The sequence below is a fragment of the Dermacentor silvarum genome, chromosome 9 (genome assembly GCF_013339745.2).
Source record: "Dermacentor silvarum isolate Dsil-2018 chromosome 9, BIME_Dsil_1.4, whole genome shotgun sequence".
NCBI classification, from domain to species: domain Eukaryota; kingdom Metazoa; phylum Arthropoda; class Arachnida; order Ixodida; family Ixodidae; genus Dermacentor; species Dermacentor silvarum.
Genome location: NC_051162.1, coordinates 11,638,635 through 11,664,581, shown reverse-complemented (window position 1 = coordinate 11,664,581; position 25,947 = coordinate 11,638,635). Strand labels below are relative to the sequence as shown.

The following is a 25,947-nucleotide window of genomic DNA, read 5'->3' as shown; positions in this document are numbered from 1 at the left end:
AACATGAAATTCGGAGATGAGCTAGTTCAAATTTGGGGGTGGACCAGCTTGAAATTTGGGGTATCCCAACGTGAAATTTGCAAGTGGGCCAGTATGAAATTTGTAATTGGACCAACCTAAAGTTTGTGGGTGAGCCAACCGAAATGTGGAGTTGGCCCAACTTGAAATATTGAGTGGGCCAACTTGAAATTTGGCTGTGAGCCAACTTAAATTTTGGGGTGAGCCAACTTAAATTTGTGGATTGGCCAACTTAAATTTGGTGATAAGACAACTTGAAATATGGGGACGGGCAAACCAAAACGAGGGTTTGGCCCAACTTGAAATTTGTGGATGGATGGGCCAACCGAAATTTGGGGTGGCCAATTTGAAATTTGGACATGGCCAACTTTAATTTTGGGTTGGCCAACTTAAATTGGGGATAGGTCAACTTAAAATTTATGGGTGGGCCAACTGGAAATTTGCAGGTGGGTCTATTAACTTTGGGGTTGGGCCAACTTGATATTTGGGGGTAGGCCTACATGATATTTGGACATGGGCCAACTTAAATTTGGGGGATAACTTAAATTTAGGAATGGGCCAACTGGAAACCTGGGGTCTGCTACTTTAATTTGGAGGTGGGCCAACTTGAAATTTGAGGGTAGGCCTACATGATATTTGGACATGGGTCATCTGAAATTTGGGGGGGGGGGGGGTAACTTAAATTTAGGAATGGGCCAACTTGAAATCTGGAAGTCGGCTACTTTAATTTGCAGATGGGCCAACTTGAAATTTGGGGGCAAGCCTATGCATACTTAATCAACTCCAGTCCAGTTTATGCATTCTTTTATGTTCGGCAGATCATTCACGTAGAACAAAAACAGTAAGGGGCCGAGAATGAATCCTGCAGTACCCCTGTTTTTATGTTCAGCAGAGAAGATTGTGCATTATTACCATTTGTGGGTGTTCGCTTATGTATCTAGAAAATAAATTGAAAATGCTGTAGAAACCGATTGTTTTAATTTCATTAGAGATTCTTAGCTTGTCCGGTATTCCAGTACACGCAGGTGGTCTGGGCGTTTACCCGAGGGGCAGAGGCGTAAGCGTGAGTGGCCTGCATGTTACAGCCACCTGGTGGCACAGAGCTCAGTCAGACAAACACAGAGCTAATATTGCAGTAAACAAGTAAGTGTATTCTACTTCGCTGCTGGTGTGAATTTTTGACAGTGGCGCAATCGTGTTGCTGCCAAAAATCTACACCAGGAGAAAAGTGAAATACACTTGGTTACTGCAATATTAGCTGTGTTTGATTGAGCTCTGTGCCACCAGGTGGCTGCACCATGCAGTCCGCTTACGTTTACGCCTCCGGCCCTCTGGTAAACGCCCAGACCGCCTGCGTTTAACCCGAATACCGGACACGATAGAACTCTCTATTACCAAAATCCCATGGTCTACTGTATCGAAAGCCTTCTTTGGGCGAAGGAAAGCTACTGCTATAAGATGTTGTGTAATGCTAATTTTTGTGCTAACGTTAGCACAGCTCTTGCATTGGAGTGATGTGACCTGAATCCATGTTGCTCTGGGCAAATTGCATCATATTTTAATTACTATAGCAATTCTAGGTACACTCTAAGCGCATTTCTGCCATCATAATTGCCGTCTTCGTGGGGCGTCTTGCGCTGGAGCTTGAGGTATAGTAGCGGCGCCTGGTGGCGGCGAAAAGCGTCATCTGGGTAGTACCAACTTGGGCAGTATTGAGCCCTGGCTGTGGCGAAGCACGTTTCTAGCCGGAGTTTTGCGTCGATTCGCACTTTTTTCTGCCCTGTTGCGAGTGCGAAATGGCTCGTCACTTCTCAAAGACCACGCTGCGAGCTGGCCGCAGCATATAGTTTCACAAAAACGGACTCTCCGTGTGCCGTGGGACATAATGCTGGAAGCAGAAGACATCGGCGACGCCGATCCGGAGAGACCTAGCTCAGCCTCGAAAAAGCTTCGCCGTCGTTACTGCTGCGTCGTGAGCTGCCATGAACAAGAAGGCCTGAATCCCAACATCAGATTCTACCATTTTACTTCAAGGCCTCACGAAGCGGAGCGTCGGGCACGCTGGATAACTGCAGTTCGTCGCGCTAGGTAAAGAGGTGTGTGCAAATGACCATAAATGGTCGGGCTGATTTGGTGACAATTCATTGTCCTACTTCGAGAAGCACAGGTTTAGAGAGTTAAATGTGCTCATCCTTGACATGAAGTCAGCACTTTGAGGCAGCGCAGCAAGGTAGTATTGATTACAGCACATCGATGTTCGAGCGCTGTCATTAAAGCTACATCAAGCGAGCAGCTCACGAGCTCGTGCTAAAGCGCGATTCGCACGTAGTACGTTACTGCGAGCTCATATGTACTGCATCAGTTATTTATCAGTTGCTAAAGGAACAGATGGCTGCTACTGCAGCGCAGGCATAATTACTTGTCAAGCGGAATGCAGTCAACAAAGATTGTAGGAGGCCCGCCGTTTCGCGGCATGTCGAAAGACCGCTGCCGTCCCGGTGCGTACCGTCGTGCGCTCGGGCAGTTCCGTACACGTGATGTCTGCTTATCGCTGCTGTGAATTCATTTATAGCAAGCATTTCCTCGCGTTTGTGCGCCAGAATCTAGCAGCGTGCAAACCTTACCCGAAGTTCAGCTTCGTACGTGCCTCGCTTCACTTGCGATTGACACCGCGCTAAAACTTCGCTGTTTATTTCTTGAGCTGCTTACACGTATTTGGCGTTGCATAATTTCTTGCCTTTACGCAGCGTGACACCCCTGAAAACATAGGCGGAAAGTTTTCATTTTTCCGGTGGGGGGGGGGGGGGGCAGGTGTGGGGGGGGGGGGGGGAGCTGGGGCCCGACCAGCTTTCCGAAACCTGCCCACACACATATACAGGGTGTTTCAGCGAACACTTTCAGAAATTCTTAAAGTTTACCTGTGGCAGATAGCCCAATTCTAGTTAATGAGCCGGTCTACTCGAAGCGGCGGACATTACTTGCGCAAAAAACCAAATGCATAATCAACTAATTAATAAAAATTCACTAATTCAGTTTTTAACTAATTACCTGATGGCCCATAATGTAATCTACAAATTGTAGCCGTGGAGTTCGCAAGGCGGATCCACTTGGAACGAATTCTCGTGATGACACCAGTTTCGGGATATTAATTCCCGAACTTTGCGGAGAAATGCATTGGCGTTCCAGTTAATTTTGTGCTTCAATGCATAAAGCGACGTTTTGTTAAGAAACTAACTGGAACGCCAATGCATTTCTTCGCAAAGTTCGGGAATTATTATCTCGAAAGCGGTGTCATCCCGGGAATTCGTTCTAAGTGGATCCGCCTTGCGAACTCCACGGCTACAATTTGTAGATTGCATTATGGGCCATCAGGTAATTAGTTAAAAACTTAATTAGTGAACTTTTACTAATTAGTCCATTATGCATCTCAATTTCTTGCGCAAATAATGTCCGCCGCTTCGAGTAGACCGGCTCATTAACTAGAATGGGGATATCTGCCACAGGTAACCTTAAATAAATTTTGAAAGTGTTCGCTGAAACACCCTGTATATATACAGGGTGTTTCACTTTAGCTGCACCAAATCTTTAAATGTAGCCTGTGGCAGATAGCACAATTATAATCCTTGATCTAAACTACGCGATAAGGCGGCCATTACTTCTACGAGAAATCAAAACGCCTAATTGAGTAATTAGCATAACTACGCTAATTAACTTTTTAATTAATGATTTTACGGCACATCTTTCAATCTACGAATTATAGCCGCTGAGTTCGCAAGGCGATCCACTTGGAACGAATTCTCAGGACTGAACCAGTTTCGAGATAATAATTTTCAAAGTGTCCGACGAAATGCATGGGCGTTCCAGTTAACTTTGTGCTTCAATGCATAAAACAGCGTTTTCCTCAAAAAGTTAACTGGAACGCCCATACATTTCGTCGGACACGTTAAAGATTATTATCTCGAAACTGGTTAGGTCCTGAGAATTCGTTCCAAGTGGATACGCCTTGCGAACTCAGCGGCTATAACTCGTAGATTGAATCATGTGCCGTAAAATCATTAATTAAAAAGTTAACTAGCGTAAATATGCTAATTACCCAATTAGGCGTTTGGATTTCTCGTGGAAGTAATGGCCGCCTCATCGCGTAGTCTAGATCAAGGATTATTATTGTACTATCTGCCACAGGCAATTTTTAAAAATTTGGTGCAGCTAAAGTGAAACACCCTGTATATATATATATATATATATATATATATATATATATATATATATATGTGCAACAATTTTCTCTTTCTCGCTTTATGGCGAAACCAATTATATCGACACTTCAGGCACATTGTCGCGGTTGTGGTCGCCGTGATGTTCCGCATTACATCCAAAAACCATATACAAGAGCGACCCATACCCTGTGGGTGCGGGAAAAAGCACGTAACAGTGAGCCGAAAAGGATGGCGGCTTGATGGACATTATTTCCCACGCGCTCAATATTCGGGTTAGTTGTAGGTCACGTAATCAAACGCGAATGGGAAGGAGAGCACGCGTCTTCTCCTCTAGCCCTGCCGTAACTGTGAATGACTGTGTGCGGCTGACGCTTATGGGGCCCGCGTGCCATATCTAATTCTTAGTAATCAATGGTGGGTGCAATGATAAAGGGCGACCAGGGAGGGCTGCTAACTTCATGCGCGCTGCCTTCCTTGCCGGGCTGTCTTTCTGCACCCCTAGTGTTGCAGAGTTAAGAAACAGAGGTCATCGCAGATCACTCACAGAGGCCGTCAGTAGTGGACATAAAAATAGGCAGATAATCATGATGAATCTAATTATCAGAGTTGCGGTGAATCGCGCGGCTGTACGAACCTATCGCCTGCGCTGCCGACGTTCTTCACAATGCTTGCGTTGTGAAAGCGAGTGCTCGAGGTCTTCCAGTGAGGTATTTACAGGTTCACATGGTCCGTGCTTACTATGGCCACTATGCTTACTATTAGGTGAATGTTTACTACAATTTATATGGCCACTATAACTAACGTATAGACTCGTATAAGGGCCACACTTTTCTGTCGGGATTTTGACGAGCCTTTCATGGGACCGGGCCATTTGACCTCATTTTTCCAACTACGAGTATGATATCCGCCGTAAACCTCCGCGATCGCCTCCTCTCGACATCCAGTAGCGACGCGCAAAAGTACGCTGCGCACGACAATTCGCTGTTGAGCCCGATCAGAATCAGCACACGCAACGCGATTGCTTCTCGGTTGGATTTTTTTTGTTTTTTAATATTGGATGTCAAGTTATGGGTGCGGCCCTTACATGGGTGCGATCCTTACACGGTTTCACACGGTAAGAATCTTCCTTCGTGTAATTGTCTTTTACTTCACTATCACTAATACTGCTTCGCCTTCCCGGCCAAACTACACTTTTTTTATTTTTTTAGTACTTTGAGTCCGAGTATAAGCACTGCTGCACATGACTTCTAGACTTCTATTTATTCTGATTTTAAGTGAATCCGGCTTGGCATCATTTCGGTTACTGAGTGAATTCTATATACATGGTGTTTCAGCGAAGTTTCCAAAATTTTTAAAGGTGGCCTGAGGCAGATAGTACAATTCTAGTTCATAAGCTCGTCTACTCGAAGAGGCGGACATTACTTGCATAAAAATTGAAATGCATAGTCAACTAATTAACCAAATTAACCAATTAAGTTTTAGCTAATTACCTTATGGCCCATGTTGCAATTTACAAATTCTAGCCGTGGAGTGTGGAGCCACTTTAAACTAAATCTCAGGCTGACACCAGTATGGTATGGTATGATAAAACTTTATTACGGTCCCTCGGAACGCGCGTCAGCACATAGCGGGCCGCTCCCACGTCGGTACAGAAAGGCCCAGCCTTTCTGCTGCATCGCGTGCCCATGGACACCAGTGTCGAGATATTAATTCTCTAACTTTGCGGAGAAATACATTGGCGCGCCAGTCACTTTCTCAACAAAACGTCGTTTTATGCATTAAAGCAGAAAAGTATGAAAATAACAAATTATGGGATTTTACGTGCCAAGACCACGATCTCATTATGAGGCACGCCGTAGTGGAGGACTCTGGAATAATTTAGACCACCTGGGGTTCTTCAACGTGCACCTAAATCTAAGTATATGGCTGTTCTAGCCTTTCGCCCCTATCGAAATGCAGCCGCCCTGGCCATGAGTTGACCCCGTGACCTCATGCTTAGCAGTCCAAAACCATAGCCACTAAACAACCACGGCGGTTAAGCGCAAAAGTAACTGGAACGCCAATGCATTTCTCCGCAATGTTCAGGAATTAATATCTCGAAACTGGTGCCATCCTGAGAATTAGTTCCTAGTGCATCCGCCTTGCGAATTCCACGGCTATAATTTGTAAATTGCAACACGGGCCATAAGTTATTATGTTAAAAACCTAATTGGTGATTTTTTAATTAGTCGATTATGAATTTCATTTCTTGTGCAAGTAATGTCCACCTCTTCGAGTAAACCTAGAATGAACTAGAATTGTGCTATCTGCCACAGGCAACCTTTAAAAAGATTTTATAAGTGTTTGCTGAAACACCCCGTATTTATTGCCTCTGCATGCAAGAGGCCATGTTTCCATCCCTAATGCATAAATGTTGTAAATAATTAGAAGAGCTTCTTTTTCTTTTATTTTGTCGCCAGTCGTTAGCATTGCCTACGGGAAAGAGAATCAATATTGAGACACATATCACTCACGCGCTTTTCATACGCCGTTGATAGAAGACTCTACCGAAGGGGTCACTGAAGTCTGCAGGTTTTTTTCGGGGTCAAAAAAGCGCGCAAAGTAATTTGAAGTGAGGTGAACATACATATTCTCTAGGTGTAGGCTATCCATTTAGTTGACTACCTCCTTCTCTTTAAAAAATATAATAAACTTTGCACTTTGTATATATTTCAATATATTGTGTCTGTGCATGGTGTCCTCAGTGGAAAATAAAAAAAATGTTAAAGTGAGCAAACACGGATGAGGTAGCCGCCGCTGGTGCTTCTAATGTCAGGACTTATTGTCAGGATTTGCCGAAATAAAGCGAAAGTATAAATTAAAAACCGTGCACGTCCGCGCCAACAATAGTGCCGTAAGCTTTTAGCCACAACAAAAGTGAAAATGTGGAGGCAACACAAGAGAATCCTCAAATTATGTGGGTAACAGAACTCCGGTAATGACATTTCAGGGGCGGGGGGGGCTTAGGCTACGGATCTCCGGGGGGGGGGGGGGGGCTCGAGCCCCAGAGCCCCCCCCCCCCCCCCCGTAGTCGGCGCCTATGCCTGAAAAAATCTTCGGCGCCCGATATTCGTGCAGTCCACGGTACAACACAACCGAAAGTGGCGGGTCGATATTGTAATCGTGCTTTCCGAAGTAGACGACCGAGCTTGGTACTACCCAGTTTCGGATTGAGGGCGCTTTTTAGCACCATTTTTGCAGCGCCCCCTGGGCAACGCAGGAGCCCCATATAAGGGCGATAACACATTCGTCGAGCGCCGTATGCTGCATGCGCAAGTGAAAGCACACGAGTATAGTGAACTAGTTCACTATACACACGAGGGAAGCCGACGATCACTGCTCAATCTGGCGCGCGCAAGAGAGGGAAGCCGACTGGACATGCGCTGTCTTCTGTCGTGTGAAAGGCCGTGGTGGAAGGGAGGGAGGGTGGCGGCGTTGTTCTCCGAAAGCAACTGCGCATTTGGCGACCACGCGCATGGGAACCGACGATCACGACTCAATGTCGCGCACGCAGGCAGAGAGGCAGCGCGGGTGGGAGGGGGGCGGCGTTCTACTCCGGCACCAACGTCGCACTTTGCACGGTCGCGCGCGCCTTATCTTGAAAGCGGCCTGCCGGCGGCTCATACCTTTGTCGGTGCGGTGTTCTCGTCGCTCAGTCTGCGTTGAAGCGCTAAACAGCACGAAGGTCACTTATCTGGCTCCAGTTGTTTAACAGCGTAAGCTGTTATGGGTTCATTCCAATAGCCGTTTCGGTTCGCGATGGTGTCCGCCGTCGCCGCCGCCACCTCTGCCGCCGCTCGAGACCGTAACCGCTATCGCCGGCAATGCGAAAAAAAGCACCCTGTCCCCGCCGGGATGGAACCCAGGCCCGCTGCGCGGGAGTCGGATACTTTACCACTCAGCCACGCAAGCGCTTGCTTTCAGTGAGCTGGAAAATGCTCTATAAACGCGCCCAAGGCAGGCGCACAGGCACAGACGACCCGAGCCTCCGCCAGTATGGTGGCGCCATCTAGTTAAGCATGGAGGGGCAAAAATATAGTACGGAGCATTACGTCACGCAGCCAGCCTTGGCGATCGAACGCTTCGTGAAGCCAGCAATCGTGGCCCAACACGTGACCTCTTGCGTCGAGATCACGAAGAATCGAGATTTGCCGAGACGTTTAGTTACCGGTAGTTTTTATTCGGGGTGCGCTCGGCCGGCAGCTGCTTACATGCAGGAAGGAAAAAGATTTTTGCTTGTTTTGTTTTCCACGGTTTTGTTTTTGTTTATTTCAAGAGTTTCCAATGGTTTCGAATGGGTACTAAAGAAATGAACCGGGAGTACTAAAACCTACCACGCGCTCTGACGTATCCTCCGTGCTCTGACGTTATCATAACATGTTGGGCCACCAGAGTTTACCAACCGACGCCTATATGCCATGGACCCACATATGCAATTACAACTTTTACCCGGTTTTAAACGACATGAAGAAACCTAACTGGGGCGCCTGCGCTTAGGAGTTTCTTTTACAAACTCCTATTCATTTCTAATTGGAATGGCGGACAGTGCCAACTGCAGTACATGTGGGGTTGAGGAAACCACCAGACATCTCTTATGTGACTGCCCTAGATACGAAGAAGAGAGCATTGTCCTTCAGACTGCTTTAGGGCTTTTAGACGACAGGCCTTTTATGGAGGAATAGATCTTGGGCCCGTGGCCTCGTGCGACTTCTATGTACAGGGCTACAAAGGCGTTGCTGTGTTCTTTGAAGTGCACAAGCCTGTATGACCGCCTGTGACGAAACTCAGCGATGAACGCTTGACTATAAATGTGCAAGGTGTAAACTGTGAACTTCTCTCTTCCTTCTCTTTCAATCCCTTCCTCCCCTTCCCCAGTGCAGGGTAGCCTACCGGGCTCAGCCTGGTTAACCTCCCTGTTTTTTCCTTATGACTTTTCTCTTTTTCTTGGGCCACCACAGTCGGCGACAATCGCGTTGCGGTATGCTTCCTCCTATTTTTTCCCTTCCTCCAGTAGTTAAGGCGCCTGCAAACGCAGCGTGCGCAGGCGCACACGATGAGGTGCAATTCAGACGAGGCGCGCAATCAACTACATCCTGATGTGAGGTGTGCGCCACGTATTCTGGATACCTCTTCGGTACACGTTATCGCGTCTCCTCGCAAGGGACGAACCGCTGCTGAAGAAACGAATCGTACAGCTACGTGCGCGCCTCATCGGGCTCAGCAGACTGCTGTGCAGAGACCATTACAAGTCGCAGCTCGCCGTCGACGCCGGGCGGACACTTCAGATCGTTCTCATCAAAACGAGGCGAAGAGGCTTTGCCGCGAAGACCGTGTTGTGCGTGGTGCCGAAATTGTAGCTACTCTTGAGCCGCTCCACCAGCTTACGCTATGACAGTGCTGCGTGTGCCGCGCAAGTCTGTGACTTTTTATTGCGATAGCAATTACGTGGACACTCCAAGCGGATTTCTGCCGTCGGCGTCGCCGTCGCCGTGAGGTTCCGTATGACGTCCTACGGCGATGAAATCGTCGCCGCGCGCCGTATACTGTATGTGCGAGTAAAAGCGCGCGAGGGACGCGCGTTTTCACGGGGAGCTAACGCACGGCGGAGAGCAAACGCGACTTCTTCCGTCGCGCGAAAGCCCTTGGGGGACGGGACGGGACGGGAGGGGAGGCGACGTTTCGCTACGACACCAAATGCGTATTTATATAAAAAATGTGGTTGATCCCTCTTATATAGGAATCGGTATAGAACACGAAAGTGAAACGTGTCTTCACAGAAGTAGTGTAATGTTTATTGCACATTGATATATAATGTCTATTGGTGTTTTGTTGCTAAAGCGCCCTTAGGCGTTGATGCACCCACGCTGACGCCTGGTGGCACGTCTCCTCCATCACGACTACCAACGTCGATGACCATGAGCAACCGTCGTGCATATGGAAGCTGCACTACGCTGCACACGCTAGCACAACGCGAAAGACGAAGCACGTAACTGACACACTAATACAACGCGCAAGACAAAGCACGTAACTGAATCGTCACCGAGTCAAATCAGCGCGTACAGCGCGTCGTAATTGCAGCCTCCGCGATCAACTTCAGAAACATTTTCAGAGCTAATTGCGGAGGCCACGCTCCGCTGTGCTGAGTACGGTGAACGCCACCTAGGTGGCGTTGGTAGTGCTTCTTGATGCCAGCGTCCCTTCGAATGCTGGCATCGAGGCGTCGTAGTGCTGAGACCACCGAAGCGTTCACTGTCGGTGCGCGTTAGTGTCATTATGCAGTACTTCTCTTTTCTGCTCGTAGGCGGCGGCACCGCCCCGAGCAAGAGCGCAGGTACACGGAGGAGTGTTAGATATATAAGGCGCGTCTGTGTAGCTCTCTGCAAATGCGTTTGTGGCGCAATGGGTTAAACGCTCGGCGATCTATAGTCGCGGACCGAGAGGTCGTGGGTTCGATTTCCTAATTTTGCATGTTTGTTGAACTTTTTCTTCTGGTTTCTTTCTTTGTATTATGTTCTATGACGTATTTCCGTGACGGAAATACGTCAGTGAAGTCTTGGTGGACCCCGGCATAAAACACTTTCGTGTTAAAACGTTGCGAGGCGAGAAGGTGGTAAACGCTTTCGACGCTGCAAGTGGTAAAGACTTCCGACGTCGCTCGACGAGTATCCCGTCCTGATCTCGTCGAAAACCTCCGAGCCGCCGCCGGAGGCACCGGCAACAGTCACCAACGCCGCGCGCGTTCGGTCCGAACGTGGTCAAAATGGCGACGGCGTCGACAACAGTTCCGTGCCTTGCTGGTGCTGCTACATGTCCAAGTTTATACAGCTGATAAAATTATCCTTACTCCTTATAGCTCTCTACTAATTTGCTATCGCAATTGATGCTTCGCCTTTCGGGTGAAACTGCGACATTTTTGGTACCTTGTCATGCACAGACCCCAAGACACATTTTACCATGAGATTTGGAGCATTGTTGGCCTTTGTCGGTACTCTGTGCACAACGTCCAAGTCTTGACATAGATGATTAAGATGTAAATAGTTGGTAATGGTTTCTACTACTATCTCTGGGTTGTCGTTTTCAACGACAGGGATAGCTTTTAATTCAATGTTGTTCCGTCTCGTGTGTTGCTGCAAGTCTATGAGTTGTTATCTTGCGTCACCTAACTATTTCTTTATCTTCATGCTCGCTTTCTGGCACTCGAGGCTACGACTTTTTGCATCGTTTAGCTCTTGGCGCAGCGATATTGTTTCATTCCTTAGTTCATCAACACTGTCACTTGTAAAGCTTACAGATGGCTTGAGAGATGTTAGCTAGGCATTTACAGCATTTTTCATGGCATGTATATTTTTCACATCAGCCTTGATACCAGGCAAGGAACCAATTAACTTAGTAGTCATCTCAAGCAGTACTTTTCCCAGATCCGTAACAGCACTAGGTGCTTTTTCGCTCAAAGCGTCGACCATATCTGTCAGGGAATGTAGCTTCTTATTTTTCGTTTCGTCGCCTAGGACACTTCGAATAGCCAGGCCATCTCCAGCATCTCATTAGCATGTTTCTCTCTCTCTCTATTTTCATATGTAAATGGCTCTATACCAACAAAAGAGACAACGTTTCTGCGGATAAGTGGGGTTCAGAGCAGATCGGGAGCCGCAAATGAAAGAGTTGTGCTGGATTGCACGAAAGCTAAAAAAAGTCGCAGGTTCACCTGAAAGGCGAAGCATCAATTGCGATAGCAAACTTGTAGAGAACTATACGGAGTAATGATATTAGCTTTATCAGCTGTATAAACTTGGACATGCAGCAGCATCGGCAACACGCAGAACTGTTGTCGACGCCATCGGCGTTTTGCCCGCGTTCGCTCAAAATGCGTGCGGCGTTGGTGACTGTTGCCGGAGCCTCTGATATAAACAGGCACTTGGTGCCGCAGCTAAACGTCGCCTCCCTTCCCTCCCCATCCCCCACGGCCTCTCGCGCGTCGGAAGAAGGCGCGTTTGCTCTACATATATGGTGATTCTAAAGGAGAAAAGAGACGCCTACTTCTGCAGCCCTTAAGCGAGCACGGCGCAGAACGCGCGTTTGTTCTCCGCCGTGCGTTCACTCCCCGTGAAAGACGCGCCCCTCGCGCCCTTTCGCTCGCACATACAGCGTTCGGCGGCGCGCGGCGACGATTTCATCTCCAAATGACGTCATACGGAACCTCACGGCGACGGCGACGGCGACCCCGACGGCAGAAATCTGCTTTTGAGTGTCCATATAATTGCTATCGCAATAAAATCACAGCATATCCACGAAGTGAATGATGATGAGTGGGCGAAGCAGCGGCGGTTCATTCGGGTAAACTACAGCTACGGACGAGAGATAAAGAGAGCGCGCGTTGGGAACGAGAGAGAAAATTACACCATCTTCCCGTAGGGGAACCCTGAGTAGTATGCGAAGCAGCCATGGGGTCGACTCAAGGTAGTTTTATCAGCTGTATAAACTTGGACATGCAGCAGCACCAGCAACGCGCAGAACTGTTGTTGACGCCGTCGGCGTTTTGCCCGCGTTCGCACCGAACGCGCGCAAAGTGGAACCGGAACCGGAAGTGGAACCAGAACCGGAGGTGGAACCGGAACGTCATCTAGCGAACACTTCATGAAACTACAGGTGGCTGCGGACACACAACGCCATCTATTGATCAAATCATAAACTAGAGGTGGCTACATACTACTACTACTACTACTACTACTACTACTACTACTACTACTACTACTACTACTACTACTACTACTACAGAGGAGGGAATAACCCACACCCTAAGGAGCTTCGCCCCTAAAGATGTCGCAGTTCACCGGAAAGGCGAAGCACCAATTGCGATAGCGAGTTGGTAGAGAGCTGCACGGAGTAAGGATAGTGGTTTTATCAGCTGTATAAACTTGGACATACAGCGTTTTACCCGCGTTCGCACCGAACGCGCGCGGCATTGGTGACTGTTGCCGGTGCCTCTGGGTCGGCTCGCGGGTTTTCGACGAGATCGGAACGGGACACTCGTCCAGCAACGTCGGAAGTCTTTATCACTTTCTCTCCTCGCAACGTTTTAGAGGCGAAGCTCCTTAGGGTGTGGGTCTGTCCCTCCTCTGTAGTATGTAGTAGTAGTAGGTAGCCACGTCCACTTTTATGAAAAAAAAAAGTTGTCGCAGTTTCACCTGAAAGGCGAAGCATCAATTGCGATAGCAAATTTGTAGGGAGCTATACGGAGTAATGATAGTAGCTTTATCAGCTGTATAAACTGGGACATGCAGCAGCACCGGCAACACGCAGAACTGTTGTCGACGCCCTCGGCGTTTTGCCCGCGTTCGCACAAAATGCGTGCGGCGTTGGTGACTGTTGCCGGAGCCTCTGATATAAATAGGCACTTGGTGCCGCAGCTAAACGTCGCCTCCCTTCCCTCCCCCTCCCCCACAGCCTCTCGCGTGTCGGAAGAAGGCGCGTTCGCTCTACATATATGGTGATTGTAAAGGAGGAAAGAGACGCCTACTTCTGCAGCCCTTAAGCGAGCACGTACGGCGCAGAGCGCGCGTTTGTTCTCCGCCGTGCGTTCACTCCCCGTGAAAGCGAGCGCCCCTCGCGCCCTTTCACTCGCACATACAGCGTTCGGCGCGCGGCGACGATTTCATCTCCATTGACGTCATACGGAACCTCACGGCGACGGCGACGCCGACGGCAGAAATCTGCTTTTGAGTGTCCATATAATTGCTATCGCAATAAAAAAAATTCCGAAAGTTGTGTCCGTAGCGCGGAATCGAAACAGGGACCCCTCGCTTCCGAACGCGCGGCGCTAATCACTACGCCACGAAGCGCACATGGACAGACGCACCACGATGACAATAAATACCCAGCATTAATGAAAGACTGCGCGTTTCTAACGCGTTTGTGCTAGCGCGTTACGGCCCGTGTAAGAAGCTGGTGTAAGACGCTGTGGCCTCTCCGCCGTACCCCCGTATTCATAAACGCTCCTCCACTTGAACTTGACTTGCCACCGCCTTGGGCAGCGCGTTCGAAACGCGTTGAAGGCGGTGGCAAATCAAGTTCAAGTCGAGGACCGTTTATGAATACCGGGGTTATACTCTCTCAGCAGTCATGTGATGGCGTCGGCGAACGCGGTGCACGTTCCGGCATGTGTAAACGGCTGCGTAAGACGCTGTGGCCTCTGCCTCTTACTAGAGAGTACTGCACGTTTCTAACGCGTTTGTGCTAGCGTCCCCTTAAGCGGGAGATGGTGCAATTATAATGAAGGGCGCTGTTATAAAATAGGAATGACGTCACATATGGCGCGTGTCATTGGTGGAAGTCAATCGTCCGTTTTAGTGCGGCGAGACTGGGCGAATTACACGGAAGATTCACTGTTTACCGATGATTCCCTCCGGAGCTTCGCCCACTCATCATCATTCACCCCGTGGATATGCGGTGTTTTTTTATTGCGATAGCAATTATATGGACACTTCAACCGGATTTCTGCCGTCGCCGTTGTTGTCGCCGTCGCCGTGAGGTTCCGTATAGATAAAATCTTCGCCGCGCGCCGTATGCCCGAGCGGAAGCGTGCGGGGACGCGCGCTATCACGGAGAGCGAACGCACTCATCTCCCACGCGCAAGCAAGGAAGCAGGAAGCCAGCGCCGGAGAAAGCGGGGGGGGGGGGGGGGGGCGCACTTCTACTCTGCCAACAACCGCGCTCGTCGCTCGTCCGCATCGTCGCTTATCTCCACACGGCTCTGACCTTTATGCGCCGTGCATTCGCCGCTCAGTTTCCGTTGAAGCGATAGACCGCACGTACCTTCGCCCGCTGCGCGGCGTATGCTTGCTGCCAGCGTTTTGACAGTCGTTGTCTGCAGTCATTCAGCGTGATCTATTCGTGTTTGTTTGTGCGTGCTCACACCACGCTTGTTCATTCAGTTAGTACTAGTCGGGCGACATTTTCCAACGCACGCTACACATGCAATGCTGCCCGGATCGGCAGTGCAGCGCTACAGGTGTGTCCCTTCGCACGCGCTGCCCACGAGAAGCGCTTTTCATCAACACCACCGTTTCACACGTGCCCTCTCGTGGTCATCGAGTCTCTCTTCATGTCGGTCTACTACGCCGCAACACACCTGCTTACTTAATCAGCTCATGTTTACTACAATTCATATTGCTACCAAAGCCGCTCACCTTCGTATGACATTGCTGTGTTGCTATTGCATTCATTGCTTCGCCCTTAGGCCGAAACTGTGACATTTTTTTATATAAATACGCATTTGGTGCAGCAGCTAAGCGTCGCCTCCTATCTCTTCCTCCCGTCCCCCCACGACCTTTGGGGCGACGGAAGAAGTCGCGTTTCCTCTCTGTCGTGCGTTCGCTCCCCGTGAAAGCGGGTGCCCCTCGCGCGATTTCCCTCGCACTTACAGCATACAGCGCGCAGTGACGATTTCATCGCTGTTGGACTCTATACGGAAGCTTACGGCGACGGCGACAACGACGGCAGAAATCCGCTTTGAGTGCCCACATAATTGCTATCGCAACAAAAATTCCAACCTGCAGTACAGAATAAACGCTTAGCAGTCGTCCCTATGTGGCTGCCCGATCCGCTTTGAATGCTGTCGGTCGGCGCTTGCTTGCTTATATACTGGAAGTCAACATCACGTGGTCTGAAACATTCGGCAGGTGCAGGAACCCAGGTAGCGAAGCGTCTGCGTGTTGTATGCTTTTCTGTCACCGCACTTGATCCCTTCTACTCCGGTCGCGACTCCTCATGGCGCAGCTGAGAGCGGACGAGTGTGCCCTATCTTGGACGTAACCTTCTGTGGGGGCAAGGTTTAGGCAACCGAAGATAGCTGATCGTTTCGTGTATGCTGTGCTCTTGCGCGCCTAGTTGGCGATGAAGCGAGGGGTAGCCCGAAAGGCTATTCGTTTGCCGCTGCGGTTGTTCTTCATCACGTCAGCATCCTGATATCCACTGTGCGCGGTCATCGAGTGAGATGTTGCCTGTGCACGCGTCACACCATGTTTGTTAATTTAGTTAGTAAGCGAATGTTAACAGCAGTTTATACCGCTGGTGACGATAATATCCTTAATAGTTCGTATACCTGTCTATTAAATTGTCATAGCAATCAAAGCTTCGCCTTCCGAGCAAAACTGCGACTTTTTTTCCCAGCCATTTGTAGGTAACTCCAACCGGAAATTGTGATACAAGGGGTCTCGTTCTTTTCGTGTGGAAATTTCCCAAAGGCCGAAGATGCCGTACAGGTCATGCAGTCGAAACGCGACGTTTGCGGCCACTAAGGCGTGCCTCTAAAACCAGACGGTTCGCATTCATGCAATTTCTCATGCAGCCACTGCTACTGTACATCTCTCACCAAGCGGTTCACGTGGGCAACTCCTACCACCCACTCGAGGCACCGGCTGAACACGTGAAGAAGTTCAACCACATCCGAGACATGGGGCGACGCATGCACGCCGGTGAGCTTTCATTCTGACGTAAATCAAAGAAGGCTCGCAAACATTACTTGAGGGCACTCAGATAAGTGTCGTTCTTTAACAGCTTGAACCTCAGCATTGATAGTACCCAAAAGAAGATGGCAGCCCAGCCCTGGACTCTTACCTATACGGAGCAAGAAACGAGCAAGATACTGCAATTTACTTAAGGGGCAGGCCACGCATTATATAACGTGGAGAGCATTCTGATCTTTTTTCTGCTTCTATATAAACATTCTTGACCCGTTGACGAAATTTACGCGCTGTGTGATATCTCCCACTCCTGTTTCACTGCTGTTGGCTCACTTCAAACGTAACCAAGAGAGGTGAAGCAGTGATGATGACTTTGGTGGCTATTCATTTTCGAGTTACATGTTGCTGTGACTTCCTAGGATATCTTTATTCTCTTTTGTCGTGTATTTGTGCGCGTGTGTGCATAAGCGTAGGGGCTCGTGCGAGCGTGTGTTTGTGTGTGTGGGACCTGTTCACGTTAAAAAGCGTAGCCGATTACAATTACTTTGAAATATGCAGTTAGTAACAGCGGCCAAATTTTACCCCAGAAAGATAAATGAGCAATTACTAAAACGTAATCGATTATTTTTAGATAACTCTACTCCAACATTTTATCACACGGTAGACAGAATGATCTTGCCCGGCTCTTTCAGTGCGTTCTCTGCATCCGTTCTCATGTTGTTTATCTTCACGTACAGCTGCTTTTAAATAATATTTTCGTCGCCCTTCTCATCTCGTTTTAACAGCGGAGCTATTCAAGCAGGCCGTAATTTGTGCCGCGAGCCGCAAAGCCTCGCCGAGCTATGACGTCACTGCGTTGCCTAGCAACCCCATACCAGCGCGCGCGATAGCTTCGCAAGACTCCGCGCCTAGACACTGCTTATTTTTTTCTTTGTATGTGTGTGTGTGTGTGTGTGTGTTTGTGTGGGTTTGTGTTTGTGTGTGTGTGTGTGTGTGTGTGTGAGAGAGAGAAAGAGAGAGAAACGTCTGCAGCAGCACTGAAAATAAGCTCGAATCCACTATGAAGCGCAGCGCTTCCTTGTTACTGGGACACAAATAAGGCGCTATGAGTAGGGCCAGTGATATGCTGAAAAGATCGTCCGTAGGTTCCTGGCATCAGCGTCAGAAGTAGCCATCGCTCTCGAGCCATGACAGCGGTGGTTCAATTCGTTGGCCAACATGATGATGAGAAAACAGTTCGCCTGTCGTAACATGCGCATCCGAGGGGTTGCTGGGTGGAATGATCTTGGGCGTTCTACTCTCAGTTACCGCCAAAATTAAGTGTTCAAAGCTTTGTCGACCCTTACAGCTTATTTCGTCAATGAAGTAGCTGGTAACTTGTAATTGAATACGGAAAATTTAATTGAAATTTAGTGAGCGTTACCAAGTTTAAAATTCAGTGAGGATTTAGCAGTAAATTCGAGAGAAATTCGTTAGCAATACGTCGCCCCTCCTTGAGGTCCCGTATCCATGATTTACACCGCGTTCACCACATTGCAATATCATGTTCAGGAGCTCACTCGTCACACGACATGCCTCGACGAGAAGCGAAGTGCAGCTGACGGAGCAGATCACCGTCAGTTACACTATATATATATATATATATATATATATATATATATATATTGTGAGACGTTGACCGATGCGATGCCTTTATTTCCGAGCAGTTGCCCGAGTCAGAGACGAAGCACTGCACGAGGCAAAAGATGATGATGAGTCGTATGTACACATGACGACGACGATATGCACAAATAGCGCTCACACACGATGATGAGTCGTTTGTACAGATGACGACGACGATATGCGCAAAATGCGCTCACACTAACTTCCCCCCCCCCCCTTCAGGAAAGCGGTCATCAAGACCACAAGCTAGAAAGGGTAGGTACAGCGCATGTAGGGTTTCAGGCGAGATACGTGAACGATTTCCGTAGTGCGGCGGCGGCGGTCAGTAGCTGAGCCGACAGGAGTGACGCGGTAGTTAACGGCCGAAGTTCGTTGCAAAACGGTGTAGGGGCCGAGATATCTGTGGAGAAATCTTTCACAGAGCCCCGGTGCGCGAACAGGTGTCCACAAAAGAACTTCGTCGCCTGGGCGGAACGAAGCAACGCGACGTGTCGCATCATAGCGAATTTTCCTTTTGTCCTGAATGGTAACGGTGTTGGCGCGGGCAATTTCACGGCACCGGGAGTTGCGAACGGCAAATTCTTCAGGAAGAGACGCGGATGGAGCAGCAGGTGCTGAAAGGAGTGTAGTGCCCAAGACGACAGACGGCGCACGACAGTACACAAGGAAGAAGGGACTGTAATTGGTTGCACGTTGGACGGCAGTATTATACGCAAACGTCAGAAAAGGTAGGATGGTGTTCCAGTTGGTGTGATCGGGTCGAACATACATTGACATCATGTCAGACAAAGTTCGATGAAAACGCTCCGTAAGACCATTTTTTTGCGCATGGTACGATGATGTGGTCTTATGGATGGTGTCCGAGGCCTGGAGGACTTCACGTAGGACATGTGATAGGAACGTCTTGCCACGGTCACTCAGGAGGACACGATGTGCGCCGTGGCGCAAAACGATACCGTGCACGAAAAACTCGGCAACTTCTGAGGCAGTACCAGGGCGAAGAGCAGCTGTCTCAACGTACCGCGTTAGATGATCCACTGCGGTAACGATCCACCGGTGACCAGCGGGCGTGAGTGGGAGGGGCCCGTACAAGTCTATGCCAACAATTTCGAAGAGGGTGGACGGGCATGGTAGAGGCTGCAGAGGACCGGCTGGAAGGGATGTGGAGCGTTTTCTGTGCTGGCATGACGCGCAGGATCCAACGTATTTGGCGACAGAGGTGGAAAGGCCCGGCCAGAAACAACGCGTTTTGATGCGGTCGTAGGTCTTATGAAAGCCCATGCAACTGGCCAGCCGTCGCGTCGTCGTGAAATGCTTCTAATACTTGGAGTTGAAGTGAGCGAGGTATGACTGGTACCCATCGGTTACCGGAAGAATGGTAGATTGATCGAAATAACGCTCCACCTTGAAGCTTAAAACGAGAAAGTTGTCGTCTTAAGCGACTGTTGGGGGGTCGTGCCAAGCCAGTAAGTCGGTCGATCAGCGTACGGCAGTATGGGTCAGTACGTTGGAGTGAGACGAGGTCAGTAGATGGGAGAAAGTCAACTGAGGCAACTGAGTGTCCCGGGCTACTGGGCGTGTACTGAGACGTGTGGCTAAATGGTGACGTGCATACCGAAGGTGAAGCATGGGCATTTGGGTACAGCGGGAAGCGCGACAAAGCGTCGGCATCTTGATGTTGTTTGCCGGACCTATACGTGACAGTCATATTCCTGTAAGCGCAGTACCCAACGGTCGAGGCGTCCAGACAAGTTTTTCAGGGACAACCAACAGAGAGCATGATGGTCGGTCACAACTGTGAAATGGCGGCCGTAGAGATAGGGACAAAATTTTTGTATTGACCACACGATGGCGAGGCATTACTGTTCTGTAATCGTGTAGTTGCGCTCACCAGGACAAAAAGCACGACTTGCATAAGCCATGACTTGCTCTTCCGACTTCTGATTCCGCTGCAGTAGGACAGCGCCAATTCCATGCCCACTGGCATCAGCGTCTAGAATAGTCGGGGCCGTTGCATCGAAAAAACGGAGCATGGACCCTGACGTGAGAACTTGTTTGAGGGTCTTGAAGGTGGCTTCACAGTCGTTCGACCACACAAAGGACGCGCTCGAAGTCAGAAGTTTGTGTAAAGGAGCGGCGATGGTGGCGAAGTCACGGACAAAGCGGCGGAAGTAGGACGCCAGTCCTAGAAAGCTGCGGAGTTCTTTAAGTGCGGTTGGTGGCGGAAATTGCAGTACTGCAGCGATTTTATCGGGATCAGGCTGGATGCCATGCTTACTGATGACGTGGCCCAATACTTTAATGCTTCGGCTTACAAAGCGACACTTTTTAATATTGAGTTGGAAACCAGCTTTTGCTAGACACGCGAGAACTTGGTCTAGACGTTGTAGGTGCTGGGAGAAACTCGACGAAAAGATGACAATGTCGTCCAAGTAACAAAGGCAGGTCTTCCATTTTAAGCCACGGACTACTGTATCTATCATACGTTCAAACGTAGCTGGTGCATTGCACAGTCTAAAAGGCATCACCTTAAATTCGAAAAGGCCATCAGGTGTAGCAAACGCAGTCTTTTCTTTATCTGGCTCATGCATGGGAATCTGCCAATATCCGGAGCGCAATGCGAGGCTCGAGAAATACTCGGCACCTTGTAAGGTATCCAAAGCATCGTGAATACGAGGCGTTGGATAAACATCCTTACGGGTAATTTTGTTTAGCGCCCTATAATCGATGCAAAAGCGCACAGAACCATCCTTTTTTTTAACAAGCACTACAGGGGAAGACCAAGGGCTTGCTGAAGGCCTTATAATGTTGCGTGTAAGCATGTCGTTCACTTGTTCTTCTATAACTTTTCGCTCCGAAGGTGACACACGGTACGGGTGACGGCGAATGATGCGAGAGCCGTCTGTTTTAATTCGATGAGTAGTTACAGTGGTCTGACCCAGGCCTCGCGAAGAAAAGTCAAAACAAGCTTCATTAAAATGGCGAGGAGTGCATTGGTCTGGGCCGGATTGAGATCTGCACTCAAGGTGGCCTTAATAGCACTCGTGTGGCCTTCTGCGGGCGTACAATGCGCGGAAGATGTGGGAGGCGAAACACTGACGACACATACCGGCGCAGCGTCGGCGAGCTTGGCAACAGTAGACCCTTTCGGCAGTAGTAGTGGCTCAGGAGTCGTATTAAAGGCTGTGAGGCTGGCAGAGCCACTCGAGAACCGGACCAAGCAAGAAGCGATCGCGAGTCCTCGAGAAATGCAACGCTGAGAAGGTACAACCACTGCGTCTCCGTCGACAATGTCTGTTGACCCAACGGTAAGAATGCGTTTTTCGTCTGGTGGGATAAGAAAATCCGCTGCTGCAATAAGGTTGGGACACGGGGAATCGAAAACTGGATAAGTCTCGGTGTCGCTGATGTGAATCCTTGGGTCGCCGCACGAAATTAGTGCAGAAGCAGCGGACAGGAAGTCCCATCCTAATATAATCTGATGAGCGCACGTCGAAAGCACCGCAAGTTGCACATGATGACGAATACCGTCTATCAGAACGCGAGCTGTGCACTGTCGGGTAGGAAAGATGGGAACGTCATTGGCACCACATAGGACCGGACCAACATACGGCGTTTGCACTTTTCGCAGACGAAAGCACAGTTCACGATGTATAACAGAAATAGCGGCTCCAGTATCTACCAGGGCGTCGACGGAAACACCTTCCACACAAACCGAGAGCAAATTGGCGGGGCGGGCAGGAGGAATTGGGACAGTCCGACACGATGCAGTTTCTCCTCCAAAAACTGCAGCCTCTAGTTTTCCGAGCGGGTGTCCACAACATGGGAAGCAGCGCGCAAGGGCGATGAGGAACTGCGGTAAGGTGAAAGAGAGCGACGCCGGGGTGAACGGGATGCTCGAGCCATGTCCTGGGAAGGTGAAGGAGAGCGACCAGAGGAGGTTGTGCACGGTCCGGGAACATACGAATCTAACCTTGGTGTCCTGTCTCACTCAAAGTTGGCGTAGCCTCGTCTTTCACCTGGGTGACGCCCGGGAACGTAGTAATCAAACCTAGGTGCGCTGTCTCGCTCAAAGGTAGCATAGCCCCGCCCCGCCTTTCATCCTGCTGACGCCGACGGCAGTAGCGAGAAATGTGGCCGCGAATACCGCAGTAGAAACAAACCGGGCGCGACGACCGCCACGGACAGTAGTACGGCTGTGCAGGAGTATTCGCTGCCAGCGAAGCTAGGGGGTCGCGGTAAGCTTCGGCAGGTGGAGACTGAACGGTCGAGGGAGGCCGGGAGGCAATTTCGGCATAACTTGGCGGACGAAATGGTCCAGTAGACTTTTCCATTGGGGCGTTTGTCATCGACGCCAGTTCGTCCTTGATGATGTCACGCAGACCAGTAGGAGCGGGGTGAACGGTCGCAAGCGTCGCAGGTCCGGAAAGGTGTCCGTGAAGTTCCTCCCTGATGAGAGTGCGTATCAGCGCTCGCAACTCAGCATCACCGTTGAGACGATGGTCGCAAGAGGCGCGTGGCAGGCGAATAGACTGCAGCGTGTCTAGACGTTGGCATGCTGTGATAATATCACCAACGCAGTTTGGGCTCTGCATGACGAGAGCATTAAAGGCGACTGTGTTGATGCCCTTCAGTATGTGGCGAACGCGATCAGCTTCCGCCATGTCACTCTGTGCGCGGCGGCAGAGAGCGAGGACGTCCTCAATGTAGGATGTATAGGACTCCTCCTGTTCTTGTACGCGCGTTGCCAGCCTCTGTTTCGTGATTTCGGAGCGTCCAGACGACATGCCGAATATCTGGCGAAATTGCTGGGTGAACGATGGCCAGTCCGAAAAGTCACTTTCGTGGTTAAAAAACCGCGTCTTCGCAACTTCGGTTAGGTAAAAGGAGACATACCGCAATTTGTGCGTGTCGTCCCAATGGTTGGCGTAGCTGGTTCTGTTGTAGTGATCGAGCCAATCGTCCACGTCGTCGCCGCGGAGGCCGGCAAAGACGGGAGGATCACGGTGTGTGGTGTTCACCGTCCAGTAGGCCCAGCTGGCTGAGCAGAGGTGGTAGCAGCACTGGTGGAAGGGTTGGTTTCTGCCATCACCCTGGTAGGCGAGAGCAAACGACGACGGGACCGGAGCTCCAGGGGAATCGGGAAAGTAAGAGGACGTGGGAATCGAAGCACCTCCACCACTTGTGAGACGTTGACCGATGCGATGCCTTTATTTCCGAGTAGTCGCCCGAGTCAGAGACGAAGCACCGCACGAGACAAAAGATGATGATGAGTCGTATGTACAGATGACGACGATGATATGCACAAATAGCGCTCACACAAGATGATGAGTCGTTTGTACAGATGACGACGACGATATGCGCAAAATGCGCTCACAATATATATATATATATATATATATATATATATATTGTGAGCATTATATTACCCCTTCATCTTCTTCATCTGTATATACTCATAATCATGGCCAGCGTCATTCTCTTCAGCGCGCGGCCTGCCTAATAAACCGTCGAGGTTGAACAGCTGTCTCGCAAGTGGTGGAGGTGCTCTCGATCCCTTGCTCCTCTTCGGCTTCGAGTTTCTCTGCAGCTAACAGCTGTCTCGCAATATATATATATATATATATATATATATATATATATATATTGCAATAAGAGTATTTGGCAGGTAGACTAGATGAAGCGGTTAAACAAGCTGGCTCGTTGAAAACCGACCTGCGCGAACCACACGATCGTCAACGTCTTCTTCCACACACTCGCTGGCACAGAGCTGGTGCCGATGTGCTCCGGTACAATCACTCCCCGCGCAGAAAGGAGCCAACCTGGCGACTTAGGGGAATGACAGTACAGGAGGGTCGTAGAACGGTTTCAGCCGAGTGACGTGAACTGTTTCACGCCCTCGGCAGCGGTGGTCGGAAGATGGCTCGAGCGGCTCGATGATGTAGTTGACGGGAGATGTTTGCTCTACTACTCGGTAGGGACCGTGGTAATTCGAGAGAAGCTTGGTCGAAAGGCCGGGAGTAGTGGATGGGACCCAGAGCCAAACTAGCATTCCCGGGGAATAGTGGGCGCTAGATGCAGATTCGTCATGGCGAGATTTTTGGCGACATTGGTCTTGCGCGGTAAACGAGCGAGCCAGTTGACGACACTCTTCAGCATAAGCAGCCGCTTCGGAAACGGGCGTGGCTTCAGAGACATCGGGTCGGTAGGGGAGAATGGTGTCCATTGAACATGATGGTTCACGTCCATATAGAAGAAAGAAAGGGGAGAAGCCGGTGGTAGCTTGTGGCGCAGAGTTATAGGCGTACGTGACGAAGGGGAGCACCTGGTCCCAATTGGAGTGATCATCGGACACGTACATCGCAAGCATATCTCCAAGGGTACGGTTGAAACGCTCCGTCATGCCGTTTGTTTGAGGATGGTACGCAGAGGTGGTGCGGTGAACGATGCGGCATTCTTGGAGCAGTGCCTCAATAGCGTTTGAGAGAAAGACGCGGCCACGATCGCTTAATAATTCACGGGGCGCACCGTGTCGCAAAATGAGGCGGCGAAGAAGGAAGCGAGCGACGTCTATCGCGGTGGCAGCTGGCAGCGCAGATGTTTCAGCGTACCGTGTGAGATGGTCGACGGCGACAATGATCCACCGGTTGCCTGCAGGAGTGTTGGGGAGGGGACCGTAAAGATCAATGCCAACACGGTCAAATGGTCGTGTAGGGCACGGTAAAGGTTGTAGAGGACCAGCGGTGCTATGAGGGGGAGTCTTGCGGCGTTGGCACGAAAGGCATGATCGCACGTACTGGCGAATGTATCGATACATGCCGCGCCAGTAATACCTCAGGCGTAAGCGGGAGTAGGTCTTGAATACGCCAACGTGGCCGCATTGAGGATCGTCGTGGTAGGCGGTGCATATGTCCGAGCGCAGATGACGGGGGATAACAAGCAGCCACCTGCGGCCATCGGTTAGGTAATTGCGCCGGTACAACAAGCCGTCACGAACGACAAAGTGATGCGCTTGACGACGAATGGTGCGTGAAACAGATTCAAGTGAACGGTGAGAGAGAACGTCAAGCAGAGAAGCGATCCAGGGATCCTTGCGTTGCTCGGCCGGCATGTCGGTGATGCTGAGGGACGACGAATCGCAGGTGGAAGTTCGTAAGCAAAGTAGGTCAGGAGGCAGCGGAGAACGGGATAGGGCATCGGCGTCTGAATGCTTGCGTCCCGAGCGATAAATGACACGTATGTCATACTCTTGAAGGCGTAAAGCCCAACGTGCGAGGCGGCCAGTGGGGTCTTTCATAGATGACAACCAGCATAAGGCATGGTGGTCAGTCACAACGTCAAACTGGCGTCCGTAAAGGTAAGTACGGAATTTGCTGATTGCCCAAATAATTGCCAAGCATTCCTTTTCCGTTACAGAATAGTTCGACTCTGCCTTTGTTAGGGTACGGCTGGCGTATGCAACGACATACTCGTCATAGCCGTCTTTGCGTTGGGCGAGGATGGCACCAAGACCGACACCGCTAGCGTCCGTGGGAACTTCAGTAGGCGCA

The 25,947-nt window shown here is 49.9% G+C and overlaps 1 protein-coding gene across 1 annotated transcript in view; it reads left to right on the top strand.

The window, feature by feature from the left end:
• LOC119465002 (arylsulfatase B-like) overlaps positions 1-25,947 on the top strand; it is a 76,737-nt gene that overhangs the window by 24,049 nt on the left and 26,741 nt on the right. Inside the window, exon 6 of the mRNA XM_037725849.2 lies at positions 16,621-16,747. Coding sequence (XP_037581777.2) covers positions 16,621-16,747 — 127 coding nt within the window. The remainder of the gene's footprint in view (positions 1-16,620; positions 16,748-25,947) is intronic.